At 42.1% G+C, this 13,327-nt stretch overlaps 2 protein-coding genes across 3 annotated transcripts; both read right to left on the bottom strand.

Moving 5' to 3' along the window:
* Positions 1-1,492: 1,492 nt before the first annotated feature.
* On the bottom strand, positions 1,493-4,498 carry LOC123997836 (mucin-5AC-like). Its single transcript, XM_046302429.1, has 6 exons — positions 2,998-4,498; positions 2,662-2,861; positions 2,426-2,528; positions 2,228-2,296; positions 1,922-2,056; positions 1,493-1,784 (listed from the first exon to the last, which is right to left on the bottom strand). Exons 1-6 carry the CDS (start codon positions 4,492-4,494, stop codon positions 1,497-1,499), a joined length of 2,292 nt encoding a protein of 763 aa, XP_046158385.1. The 5' UTR covers positions 4,495-4,498; the 3' UTR covers positions 1,493-1,496.
* LOC123997837 (transcription intermediary factor 1-beta-like) lies at positions 4,471-13,118 on the bottom strand. 2 transcript variants are annotated; one of them, XM_046302432.1, is made up of 10 exons: positions 12,724-13,118; positions 12,365-12,554; positions 10,947-11,062; positions 10,683-10,818; positions 10,189-10,309; positions 9,826-9,942; positions 6,104-6,218; positions 5,838-5,984; positions 4,908-5,019; positions 4,471-4,614 (listed from the first exon to the last, which is right to left on the bottom strand). In XM_046302432.1, the coding sequence occupies exons 2-10, from the start codon at positions 12,552-12,554 to the stop codon at positions 4,496-4,498; spliced, it is 1,173 nt and encodes a 390-aa protein (XP_046158388.1). In that variant the 5' UTR covers positions 12,724-13,118; the 3' UTR covers positions 4,471-4,495. The 2 variants fall into 2 exon arrangements, with proteins under 2 accessions (XP_046158388.1, XP_046158386.1); XM_046302430.1 differs by having other exon boundaries at positions 12,661-13,100.
* Between the last annotated feature and the right edge of the window lie 209 nt (positions 13,119-13,327).

Below are 13,327 nucleotides of genomic sequence, written 5' to 3' on the forward strand. Positions count from 1 at the left end.
AACCAAATCATTTTATAAACATTTTGATTTAAACTACCTTAACTCTGGGAAGGCAAATGTGTGCATTGCACACACCATTGACAGTTAATATCACTGATTCCCCAGGGTGTGTACTACTTTACCAGTTAGGAGAAAATCAAAAACAGCCAGGAATGCAGCCCTAGAGGACAGTCAGAAGTTGTTCACCCCTGATCAATGTGCTTTTACTCAGGCGCCATCTGGTGGCGTAGTATCAGCATCGCCAAGAACAGTGGTTGAATCTTTGGCAGCCTTATGCTCATGCAGTGCACCTTTCATCGAGGCCAAGTTTAGTACGTTCGAAACACAGGCATACATAGAATATTTGATATACTAGCGCACATTACAAAAGGCTACCGTATTGCATAGTTGGTACAAATGTGCAAAAACAAAGTCACACACACAATCCCTTTTGTTCATCACAGACAAACTGAATTGGTCCACTCACACTGACAGCGTCGTGAAGAAGGCGCAGCAGCGCCTATTCAACCTCAGGAGGCTGAAGAAATTTGGCTTGTCACCAAAAGCACTCACAAACTTCTACAGATGCACAATCGAGAGCATCCTGGCGGGCTGTATCACCGCCTGGTACGGCAACTGCTCCGCCCTCAACCGTAAGGCTCTCCAGAGGGTAGTGAGGACTGAATAACGCATCACCGGGGGCAAACTACCTGCCCTCCAGGACACCTACACCACCCGTTGTTACAGGAAGGCCATAAAGATCATCAAGGACATCAACCACCCGAACCACTGCCTGTTCACCCCGCTATCATCCAGAAGGCGAGGTCAGTACAGGTGCATCAAAGCTGGGACCGAGAGACTGAAAAACAGCTTCTATCTCAAGGCCATCAGACTGTTAAACAGCCACCACTAACATTGAGTGGCTGCTGCCAACACACTGTCATTGACACTGACCCAACTCCAGCCATTTTAATAATGGGAATTGATGGGAAATGATGTAAATATATCACTAGCCACTTTAAACAATGCTACCTTATATAATGTTACTTACCCTACATTATTCATCTCATATGCATATGTATATACTGTACTCTACATCATCGACTGCATCCTTATGTAACACATGTATCACTAGCCACTTTAACTATGCCACTTTGTTTACTTTGTCTACACACTCATCTCATATGTATATACTGTACTCGATACCATCTACTGTATGCTGCTCTGTACCATCACTCATTCATATATCCTTATGTACATGTTCCTTATCCCCTTACACTGTGTATAAGACAGTAGTTTTGGAATTGTTAGTTAGATTACTTGTTGGTTATCACTGCATTGTCGGAACTAGAAGCACAAGCATTTCGCTACACTCGCATTAACATCTGCTAACCATGTGTATGTGGCAAATAAAATTTGATTTGATTTGATTTTAATTTAATGAAACAAAGTACAATGTCAGTTGTATATAATTGACAAACATAGCATTTCTGAAACTCCACTTCAATGGCCATTATTCAGTCTGCATCTTTTTTAATTTTTTTCACATTAGTTTCATTTTCATCTGTTTCAACTCTGACCTGGGAGTGATGTTTCTTAGCTTTTGGCACTTTGGTCATATTGGTCATATTCAGCAACTCCCTCATCCTCTTCAGAGACTCTGCAGCTGTTGGTTCCTCAGGTTCCCCAGTCTCAGTCCAGCTGCTATTGGGGTGCCTGAGGAGGGAGGGGTGGAGAGCTGTCCCAAACACTTCCCCTAACTTCCTCTGAAAGCTGCCCCGTAGCGTGACAACCAACTCCTGGTCCTTTTGAGAAAATATCAAATGCACATTCAATGTCATTTGTCTGGTATTTTTGTCTGTAAATTCTCAGTTAAGTTTAGAAAATGCTTTCGGTAATGACATTTCTACTATATAAATTACATTTTAAAATATGTGACAACCTTTGAGTTCATCAACATGGTGTCGAAAAGGACCCAGACATCAGAGACAAATTCGGAGGGGGTACGGTAAGGGGGTGATCGATGTTGTAGCAGCCTTCCATGTATGGAGTCAAGACATATTGAATCTGAGGGGGGCTGAAGAGATAAAAGTATGAGAGCTCTCATTTGAAATGTGCTAAATAATACCAAAATATAAGATTATTTACAAATATCACTAATGCCAGTGAGTTACAATATACCATTTTGGTCAGGACAGGCTAATCATAAAAATAAAACAACTTGTTTTTAATATATTTTCATACACACCTCAGCCGTGCTGCAAAGGATGTTTCTGTCATTCTCACACCTTAGAAAGAGTAGGAGATGCTCACATTTCTGTTAGCAAAGAAAATAACATCTGGTTAATGCCAGCATTGAAGTTACAGGTCCAAAGGTTCAATTTGAAAATGTTATCCAACTCAGCAGGAGGATCCAAATTCAAATCTACAACGGGGTGAATCGTACCCTCTGGTCTGCTAGGCTGAGGCACATAGTCCTGTGCCTGTCATCACTGTAGGGGTCTGTGGTGTCAGCCAGGTCCTGACAAAGTGAACACTTCCACTCCTCCCTACCAGAGGGGGAAACAGACAGCACACAGCTTTAACACAAGGAACTCAGACTAGAGTATTCCCCTCAATATCAACTCCACCAAACTGGAACTTTACACAGAAACTAGTACTGTAATTCTTTAGGGAGATTACCAGAAGGAAGGACCAATGGGTGGGATATGACAATCTTGGTGGTAGCCCCTCCCACACTCCACACAGAATAGAGAACCGCCAACAGTGTGGCAGGCCGCACAGGTCACATACTGGAGCAGTGGGGGACTCTCTGGGGAAGACAGGGCCTTAGTCCAGAGGAGGTTGTCTGACTCTGGTGGTGTGATGTCATCGCCATGGGACTGCAACAACAGCGGAGGGGATAGATCATCATCACTATCTTACTAAGATAAAAAGGACAATGTAAAGTGCTTTATCACTAAACTTAACCGACACTTTAAATCAGAAACAAAACATGTAGTGCAGCTACGTGCTTACCTGGTGGTCTTCTGCAATCTCTTGCAGAATAATCTCATCTTTGCTGGCCCCTTGGACGAGCAGGAACTGAGGAAGAGCGCCTCCAGGAGTGGGGGTGGAGATGGGTAGCTGAAACATCAAGACCCTTGGTTGCCAGTACCTTGAGTTGTTAACATTGATGCCATTGGTCAAGCTCGGTGGCTCGGTGTTATTGGGTTGCCTGGTTGGCATTTCAGTGGCCACCACCAAACCTGTCCTGGTGGGGTTTGGAGAGGGGCCCTCCACCGAACCTGTCCTGGTGGGGTTTGGAGAGGGGCCCTCCACCGAACCTGTCCTGGTGGGGTTTAGAGAGGGGCCCTCCACCGAACCTGTCCTGTTGGGGCTTGGAGAGGGGCCCTCCAGTAGCACTCTAATGCGTGTTGGCAGCTCAGTTCTCCAGTTATTCACATGCCGATGAAGTGACCTGATAGCCTTAGCGTCCTCATGTTGTTGGTCATAAGCCATCTTTTTATTGTTGTGGGGGGAGGTACGGGTCCTACCCACAGAACAGGGTTTACTGTTAGGGTCCATGTCAGTTTCTTCTTTGGGGTGGTGGGTGTGGGTTAAGACACTGTGAGAGAGATGATTAGAGGTCCTCTCAGTAGACAAAGTCCCTGTGAAAGGCAGATCTGAAGAAGTACTGTCTGAGCAGGCAGCTGCCTTTCTATCACCCCAGGCTGACGGGACCTCCAACTCGATAGCACTGTCTGCCTCTGTGTCAGTCTCCAATTCAGTGACAGTAGAAGTAGGCTCGTTCTCCCTGGCCTGAGAGTTTAGGTCAGGGTCTGCCAGACCAGTAGGAGGCAGGCTTCTATCACAGGGGGAGTCTGCTAGTGCTTTAACCGGGAGAACAGGGATGGGGTTTACAGAGGGAGGCTGATGGAGGATCCACAGTAGCTGCGATTCTGGAAAGTTCCTATTCTGATGCTGAGCTACGGCTGCAGGAGAGGAGGAGCCAGAAGGTGGGAGGCAGATCTCTACAGGTGAGTATGAGTGGAATGTCCAGGACTTTCCATCCTTACCTCTCCGAGATCGTCCAGGTCCAGGTGGAGGAGTTGCCTTGAACATACCATAAAGTCTCGGTGTGGCTTCGATCAGTGGTTGGAGAGATGGAGAAGTTGGAGGCTGAACAGGGGATAGCTGGGCATGTGTTGTGGGGACCAACGCTGATTGGACATGAAGTGCAGGGACAAGTGATGGCTGGGCAGGGTTCGATGGAAGACAGAATGGTGAATTATGTATATTCAGGGAGGGGTGAGATGGTGCTAGTGTAGATGGGCAGGGCTGGGGCGTCACAGGATGGCTCAATGGAAGGTTTGAAGGGGTGTGGACAGGCAGGGAGCGATAAGGAGGAGGCGCACGGGAGGTGGAGGGCTGGGAAGTTGAGGGCTGACTGTGGGGGTTGGATGGGGCAGTGTAAGAGGGGTGTGGGGGCTGGAAGACAGGGTTATGTGGAGGGGGAACAGAATGGATGGACATGTTAGGAGCACTGGAAGAGGTCTGGCCAGAGGGAGCATTGGGTCTTTCTTGGTTTTCCAGGGGGGTTGTCTTGACTAACATGTGATTGGGCAAAGGGAACAATATCACCCAAAAGTTTACCTGGAAAAAAAGGAAGAAAAATAATACTATTGTAGGAGCGATGATATAAATGCGATGGTCACGACCAAACAGTCTCAAGCTTGCGTCCTGTGGCCCCATTCCCATTGAAAAAAATTCCTTGGGTCTATTTTGGCATGTTATTTTAACAACACTGAAATGGGCAATACTGGACTACCACATCGTTATGTGGTAATCAATGCTAAAGCATTTTTTTCCTGATTTAATCTAAGGATTTTGTTAAAATCCAAGCCAGCAAAGCCTACATGAATATGAGATTGAGTATCTTGATTTACCAAAGGAAGCTATTTGTTTCTTGAAGTCATCAGTAATCACCAGCTGCAACTTAAGCATGGTCCCGGGGGGCTCAGTACTCTGAGTCAAGAGATGCTGTAACTGGGACCCAATCTGTGGAGTGAGAGGAGCATGTGTCCATAGGGTTATGCATGTGTGTTGATGTGGTAATGTTTGTGATGCAAAATTGGGGTCAATTTCGAATTTCTGAATCTAATTCAATTTCGAAAAATACAATTGAATTTGCCACACCACACAGAAAGCAACATTTGAATTTAATTTTAATTGAAGGAAGTAACATTTAATTCAAACCAATTGAACTAAGACATAAAACATGAAAGTATCATTCATTTGACAAATATTTTATCAAGAAGGATATGCCACTTATTGATGCAAATAATACACACATACCATTTCAAATATTTGTCATGACATGTTAGATTATTCCCTTCCATACTGCAGTGTTTGACCTAATGCATTCTGGGAAATGTATTCTGATATTTAAAAACATTAAGGGAATTAATTATTATAGAAAACCCACAACATGATTTTCGAATATTTCCAGACCACAGTAATAATTTTAAATGGTTTTAGGAATGAGTTTTAAAAATGAAAATGTTCAACCATATGCTACGTGATATTGGTAACCATACATTATGTCAAAATAAAAATTTCTATGGTGATTGGTTGGTAAAATAAGCCATTTGAATTTCACTGAATTTTATAGAATTCAAATTCTACTTCCTTTCATTCAAATTCTGCTTCATGTGGGGGATGGCCAATCCAAGTTCAATTCAAAGAGAAATTGGCAACTCAATTCAGAATGAAGTGTCTTTGGGGGAGTTGGGGGAGAAAGCACTCTCATATAAGCCAAAAGAAAAACAAAGAAATGTGTGAGCAGCTTTGTACAGGCAGAACAAGTGGGTTCCTACCTGCCCTTTGCAGGAGAGCAGGGCAAAGAAGTCCTCCACATCCAGGGCTTTCTCAGCAAAGTCAGCAACATACTCCTGCCTCTGCCCCAGTCTGTTTAGCGCACTCCGTCTCGTCTCGATCCCTGCCACCTCGGCATTACACATTGTCTAGGTAGACATGAGCAAGCATTTTATCGACTCAAACTGAGTAAAATCACATACACGTATGCACACACACACCTTCTTTAGCTTTCATGCATTGTGTTAGTCTTGGATAGCTGAAATACCTCTATGTTGCTGTAGAGCGACGTGGCTCTCGATTTCAAGAGTTGAACAGTGGCAAGAAGCATTCTCTTCAGGCTCTCTCTCAGCTTTGACTTGAGTTGTGTTATGTCTAGCAATCTGCGAGTGGGAGAGAACATGTGGGTCTTTCCATGAAATGAATGGCTTTTGCATCCCTTTGATATATGGAGTACCAGTCAAAAGTTTGGACACACATACCCATTCAAAGGTTTCTTTATTTGTACTATTTTATATATTGTAGAATAATAGTGAAGAAATCAAAACTATGAAATAACACATGGAATCACGTAGTAACCAAAGAAAGTATTAAACAAATCAAAATATATTTGATATTTGATATTTTTCAAAGTAGCCACCCTTTGCCTTGAGAACAGTGTCATGACGTGGCCCTTTCTGGGTGTAGAACGTGCCCCCACCCTCACTCTCTCTCCTAAACCCAGGATTTGTTATCTCAGATCATAAATTCCTGGCCGAGACGCTCTCCCTCTGGTCATGCAGAAAGAGAGGGAGAGCACAGAGAGAGAACAAAGGACTTCACTTAGCCAAACTCCTAAATCCCAAAAATGGGAGAATTAAACAATATCTCTACTTTTGAGAATGTGGGAAGGGTCCGTGGACACTTAAGGGACAGTTATGACGAGTGTGTTTCATTTGGTGATCTCATGAAGGACAGCAAATATATCTCTTAACCTGTTAAGTCGACCCTCTACCTTTTCGAACATTCTGTTAAAAATCGCGCAACATTTCAGCGCCCTGCTACTCAGGCCAGGAATATAGTATATGCATATGATTAGTATGTGTGGATAGAAAACACTCAGACGTTTATAAAACTGGTTAAATCACGGCTGTGACTATAACAGAACGTGCGTTTCATCGAAAAGTGCAGGAATATCTGATCACTGAAAATGGAAATAAATATCCATCTGCGACTTCAAGGAATTGTTCAAAGTGAATCGAATTAAATGAGGCAGAGGTTGCAGTGCCTACAGCTTCCACACGTTGTCTAGAGTCTTGTCATTTGATTCGCAATTGATTCTTGGTCTAACCGAATCAAGGGAATTGATTCCCTCCGGTCTCCGACCGGATGTTTTGGTCGAGCTCTCTCCAAGACATTTTTTAGAAACAGACACCTATAGAATTGACATCGCCTCCTGATTAATTGTATCGCTTATTAACGTGTACTAATACCTAAAGTTGCATTACAAAAGTATTTCGAAGTGTTTTGTGAAAGTTTATCGTCAACTTTTTTGAATTAAAAAAAATTACGTTACGTTATGAAACGCTATTTTTTTCCGTTTATCACACAGTTTTCATAGATCAATATCTAGGCTATATATGGACCGATTTAATCAAAAAACCAATAGTCATTATGGGACATCTAGGAGTGCCAACAAAGAAGATGGTCAAAGGTAATGAATGTTTTATATTTTATTTGTGCGGTTTGTGTAGCGACGACTATGCTAATTATTTGGTTTACGTCCCCTGCGGGTCTTTTGGGGTGTTACATGCTATCAGATAATAGCTTCTCATGCTTTCGCCGAAAAGCATTTTAAAAATCTGACTTGTTGCCTGGATTCACAACGAGTGTAGCTTTAATTCAATACCCTGCATGTGTATTTTAATGAACGTTTGAGTTTTAACTAATACTATTAGCATTTAGCGTAGCGCATTTGCATTTCCAGAGCTTTAGATGGGACGCCTGCGTGCCAGGTAGGACCAAGAGGTTAAAGTGTACATTTCCTAGCTGTCAGGTTTACATCTAAATATTGTGAAACGTATGTGATTAAACATGAAACTATTAGTGAAAAGATTAAATGTAATGTTAACCTTCTAAATGAGAGTATGGATTTTCATATAGAGATTAACTAGTCAGTGGCCACGCCCACGTGAGCATAGACATTACGTCAGGGTCATGGACCGCCCTTTTCTACTGAAACGCATAAAACCCATTCCTGATGAAATTCACACCAGACCACGCAAACCCTGGTGTAAGCCAAGGTTGCAAATGGTTGAATTTCTAAGACAAAAACATGCCGGGTGACGCTGGTGTGTGAAGTAGTCTAAACTTACAACTCTATCAAAGGACAAGACTATACCACGTGGAGCATTGGCTACATGGCTGGACACAAATTACTAGTATGCAGCTAGAAATGACGTAAACCTGGGACGAGAATACACCCCCCCCCGAAGCATCTATTCTATAAGAACATTTCTGAATGGTACTCTGAAGTATCCATTCTAACCACCTACAACCACGAAAGACTGTGACCTCAATTAAAGTTAACCCAGAGACTCTGATGAACCTTACAGGATGATCGAGGATTCCAACAGAGAAGACAACAACGACATACGGGCGTAAATATGAATTGCAATTTATTTTGGAATGAGCGGTCGTTCATGTAAAGTATTAGCAATTTCTATGAGTGTTGTTGTGGAATTATCAGAATTAGTTGAGTAACATAGATAAGATGTGTTATTTTCATGATATGCTTATGAGTTATTTCTCATAAGAATATATTTTGTTGTACTATAGTGGTGGCCATTGGCAGTTATCTGTTCTATGTGAGGGCTAAGTTGCATGGGCCACAGAGAGGGGAGAGGTCAAAGTGTCATCATGTGTAAACATATCTTTTACTCCCTACCTTTCCCAGTGGGGAAAGGAGGGTTTGCAGTGTCTGGAATCATTCTATGCTCCCTCTAATGTTGTTTCCGTCTTAACCTATAGCCTCATTCACCTCTCCGTGAGTTTGTCCAGGAGGTTGTATTTTGAGTGGGTTGTATCTAAATGACAATTTGATATATGCCTGTTGATGTGGAGGATTTGGTTTATGGTTCTGGGGTTTGGGAAAGGAGACAAAGCTGAACGATGAATTATGTCTATGCTGTCTGACTATGTGTGTCTTTGCTATTAAAGGAACTCAGTTGCATTGTAAGGGGGCTCTCAGAGAATTCACTGAGAGACACCGAATTTTATCTGAGAGTCACAGGATTGTGATAGAGCTCATATAAGTAAAGATGGACTTTTATAACTAACTCTGACGTGTGTGTGTGGTTTGCTCCCATGATTTGGTAAATAGAGGAAATTTCCACGACAGTGTAGTAATCCTCTATGAGTTTCCTGCTCTTGAACTGCACACCCCTTTCTTTTGTCGACCAAGCCGTCATATCGGCTTTGCCCTCTAGGGGGCTTTTCTTTGTATCATTGTTAACAACCCAATGTATAATATCTACTGTTTGTTTTCATGTATTTCTGTGACTTGATTAGTTAGTTGTCTTTTAATTGTTGCATGGTTTAATTCAATCACGTAAGCAATTAAACATTAGGTAATCGATTTGATAAAATAGCATGTCATATAATATAATCATAGTAAAGACACGACAACAGCTTTGCACACTCTTAACATTCTCTGAACCAGCTTCAAGAGGTAGTCACCCGGAATGCATTTCAATTAAAAGGTGTGCCTTGTTAATAAAGAATGTATTTCCTTATTAATACGTTTGAGCCAATCAGTTATGTTGTGACACGGTAGGGGCGGTATACAGAAGGTCTTTTACCAAATAGGGCGATCAAGTCCAAATTATGTGAAGAACAGCTCAAATAAGCAAATCATTCAAGGCACACTTGAATTCATGAAATCAAGGCACACTTAACCAGCATGGCTACCAATATTGTAATTTCATTCCTGTGTAATTGACCAGTTATTACCTGCCATCCATGTCCAGGAGGCTCTGCTTCACTGCAACTCTCTGCTGCCTCACTCTCTGCACCAGGGACTGAAGCTGCTCTTTCTGGCTGACCATCGCCTCATGGAGGAACTGGAAACTGCATGGGAATGGAAGGGGAGACTCAGGAGAACAGGAGAAGAGACTTCAGCCCTGTTGAAATGCTTATAGAATCCATCTTGTCCTCCTCTCGAAGTAATCACGTGACTTATTTTTTACCTATCGAATTGTGTTTTAGCGATTACTTCAAGGTCGGTAAGGATGCTTCTTCTACAGTATTTGAACTAGGCCCAACCTCACATTCCATGATACTGTGACTGTATTTACAATATGCCAGGAAACTTACCTGTGGTTCCTGTGATCCATTAGTTGGCAGTCTCGACAGGTCAGCTGATCGCAGGTCAAACAGAAAAGCTTGATTGGCTCATGTTTGTGTGTGGGACAAAACACTGTGGGGGCAGAGACTCCTGCAGGGGAATACAAAAATATGATACATTCTAGTATATAAACATGCTATTTCAGTGTCCTGGTATTATCAACAAGTGTTTGATGATTGTGTCTGGCTCAGTCAGACCTCTAAGTCAATGTTTGGGAGGCCCAGGTCTTTTGTGTGCGTGTGTGTGCGTGTAGTGACCAGATAATAAAATATAACTTGAATATTACAAGGTGTTTGCATAAGATGGTCTGATGCTTGTAAAACTCTTTGAGCAGATACGATATGTATGTGGATAATTTAATCAAATTCTACATGAGTAGAAGTCTCTGAAGAAAATAGCCATAATGCTCAATAGCATGGTATTGGGGGTATATAATTCTGGACGATGATTTTCTAGGACAGACCTGTTGGGGGTTGGAGCCGGATAGTGTGGTCCTTCGTCACCTTCACTCTCCTGTGTGCAGATACACACTCCGAACACAGCGCCTCTCCACACTCCACACACCAGCCACTCGCCACGAACCCCTCACAACAGGTACACTGCAGTCACAGACGTGATGATGGAATACACAGAATTTGTAAAGGCATTCACAGGCTATGGGAACAGCACTATCATTGACTGAGTTAATATTATTGAGTTATTCATATTAACCCCCAAAGTGTCTCACCTGGACATTACCAGTCCAGAGTTTGTTGGAAGAGTTCTTAATAAAGAGATTATCTTTGACTTCCAGAATATTAAATGGCAGGTCACAGGACGGACATGCTGGAGAGATAGAGAGATCTGGAGAGAGAGAGAAATAGACTATTGTTGCAATGTTGTAACATTTCCATTCTCAATGTTTCCTGTCTAAAACACTGTGTGATTGTCTTGTGGGTTTCTCTGAATAGTCTTTGGCCTCCCCCCCAGATAATGATACTGTGACCTTGGAATTATAAGGTTCTATCTGCCAAAAGTCTAGTTATGAGATATTGAGCATTCTCATATGTTGGATGTGGGTTGAGTAAAACGGTTCTATCTGGCACTGAATTATAATATTAATTTAATTTAAAAAGAAAAGCCATGTAATTGTTAAATAAAGAGAATCTCCTCCATCCTTCAAACCACATAAATACATTCATTCATGTTCACCATGTATTTGTCACTAAAATGACAAATACACCATGGATAATTAGCAACATGGCTAAAGCTTAGCTCTGGATGAGTAAACTGGTATATTGTAGTGGTCTTTGATGCCCAGTGCAAGCAAACTACTTACTAGTTATCCATGCAATCTGGTAAGTGTGTATTTTCAGTGAAATATTCTTTCAATATCTATATAGAACAAGATAAAAACAGGGATGCCTCACCAATGGGGATCTAGAGAGTTTTTCCTAGCCACCGTGCTTTTACACCTGCATTGTTTGCTGTTTGGGGTTTTAGGCTGGGTTTCTGTACAGCACTTTGAGATATCAGCTGATGTACGAAGGGCTATATAAATAAATTTGATTTGATTTGATTTGATTTAAGGGATCATCCAAGGTACCTGCATTTACTTATTATTGCCATAAAGAGTAGAAGTTGTGGCCAGTCATTATTCTACAAAAGTGGTGAAACAAATCAAAATAATTGCAAAGGAGCGTCAGAACCCATTATATGAATAATCAAGGACATGGAACTATTGGTCTTATCAAAATGTATAGTTTTAAATATGGAGAGTCCCAGATCTCAGAACCGTTTTGTTATGTCTTCCTCTTTCACGACATCACTTTACTTTACATCATTTTTTGTTGGAAACCCAGCATTGTGTGATTGAATTGCAAATATAAACTTATAAAACCAAGTTCAAAGCAAAGCTGTTTGTGCAAATAAAACTTCCTATATATTTATTTTTTTCCGTCGTAAATGGACTTTTTCCAATAACCTGAGGTCTCACATGTGAAGACCATCTAAAGAGCTGTGAAGGACACCGACTAAAGTCAAGAACAACTCTAACTAGCTATGTGAATAACTCATTCTTGACCAAAATGTCAGAACAGTCCTTATTCCAAGGGCTCGATACAGTAAATTCACCAAACCGATGTGTTCAACAAAAGTGCTTCATACCTTTCTGCAACCCTGGATTGTCTGGGGGCAGGCATGCTTGACATATAGAGTGCAAACAGGGAAGAAGTTGGGGATATCGCTCGTGGTTTAAAGTTAACCCACAGAGGACACAATTTCCATATGTTCCCGATTCTTTTACTACATTCGGCCCAAACGGAAAGTCACCGCCGCTTTGCCCGCCATGGTTCATCTGTGTGGAAGAGTCATTCGGGATAAAATAGCTTTTAATGAGAGAAAAACGAGACATGCATTACTATTCATAATCATAATGTATGTATATTTAAGGCGAGACTTACCTCTATTGATGATTGTTCGCACGCAAATGAGAATAAAAACCGTTAAACTGTTTTTGTATTTACCTTGCGCAGGTTCTAAACCAGGGCAGGCTACTCCGGATATTCTTTCAGACTAAAAAAACATAGTAACGGAAGAAGTTTGGTCAAAGATAGTCCAGCTAGGCATAAACTGCTTCTCCCGATCACGACGGTTGCATTAGGCGAGGTCCATGGCGACGTTGGTTAGCTAAACTCATGCGCAGAATCACGTAAACATTGGTCTTGCGCCGAACTGCGCATGTGCAGGCCGTCAAAGGCACTGCTTCCACATAAATTCGTTTTTGACGAAAATGTGACAGTTTGTCCCCTTCACGAGGTTGGAGTTAGACATTGTTCAACAACTTAAGACATTGGCTTCAATTTAGGTGTGCCTTTAGTGGAAATGAACAACTAAGGAAGAATGTTTTTACTTCTCATTGGACTTGTTCAAAGTTGCAGCAGACTGCAGGCGACCGCCTTCTCAAACCCAAAGCCCAGGCCTGGTCTGCTTGGCCTGGTCTGTTTTAGCAAGCCTTCCCGGAAGTCTCGCAATGTTGCACCTCTGGGTTTAGAAACTCTCTGGTTCGGTTACTTTGAGCGAGACGTTGCCGCATAACCACTGATCAGATTACTCTACCTCTAATTCTGA

The sequence above is a fragment of the Oncorhynchus gorbuscha genome, linkage group LG15, assembly GCF_021184085.1.
Source record: "Oncorhynchus gorbuscha isolate QuinsamMale2020 ecotype Even-year linkage group LG15, OgorEven_v1.0, whole genome shotgun sequence".
Lineage (NCBI taxonomy): Eukaryota > Metazoa > Chordata > Actinopteri > Salmoniformes > Salmonidae > Oncorhynchus > Oncorhynchus gorbuscha.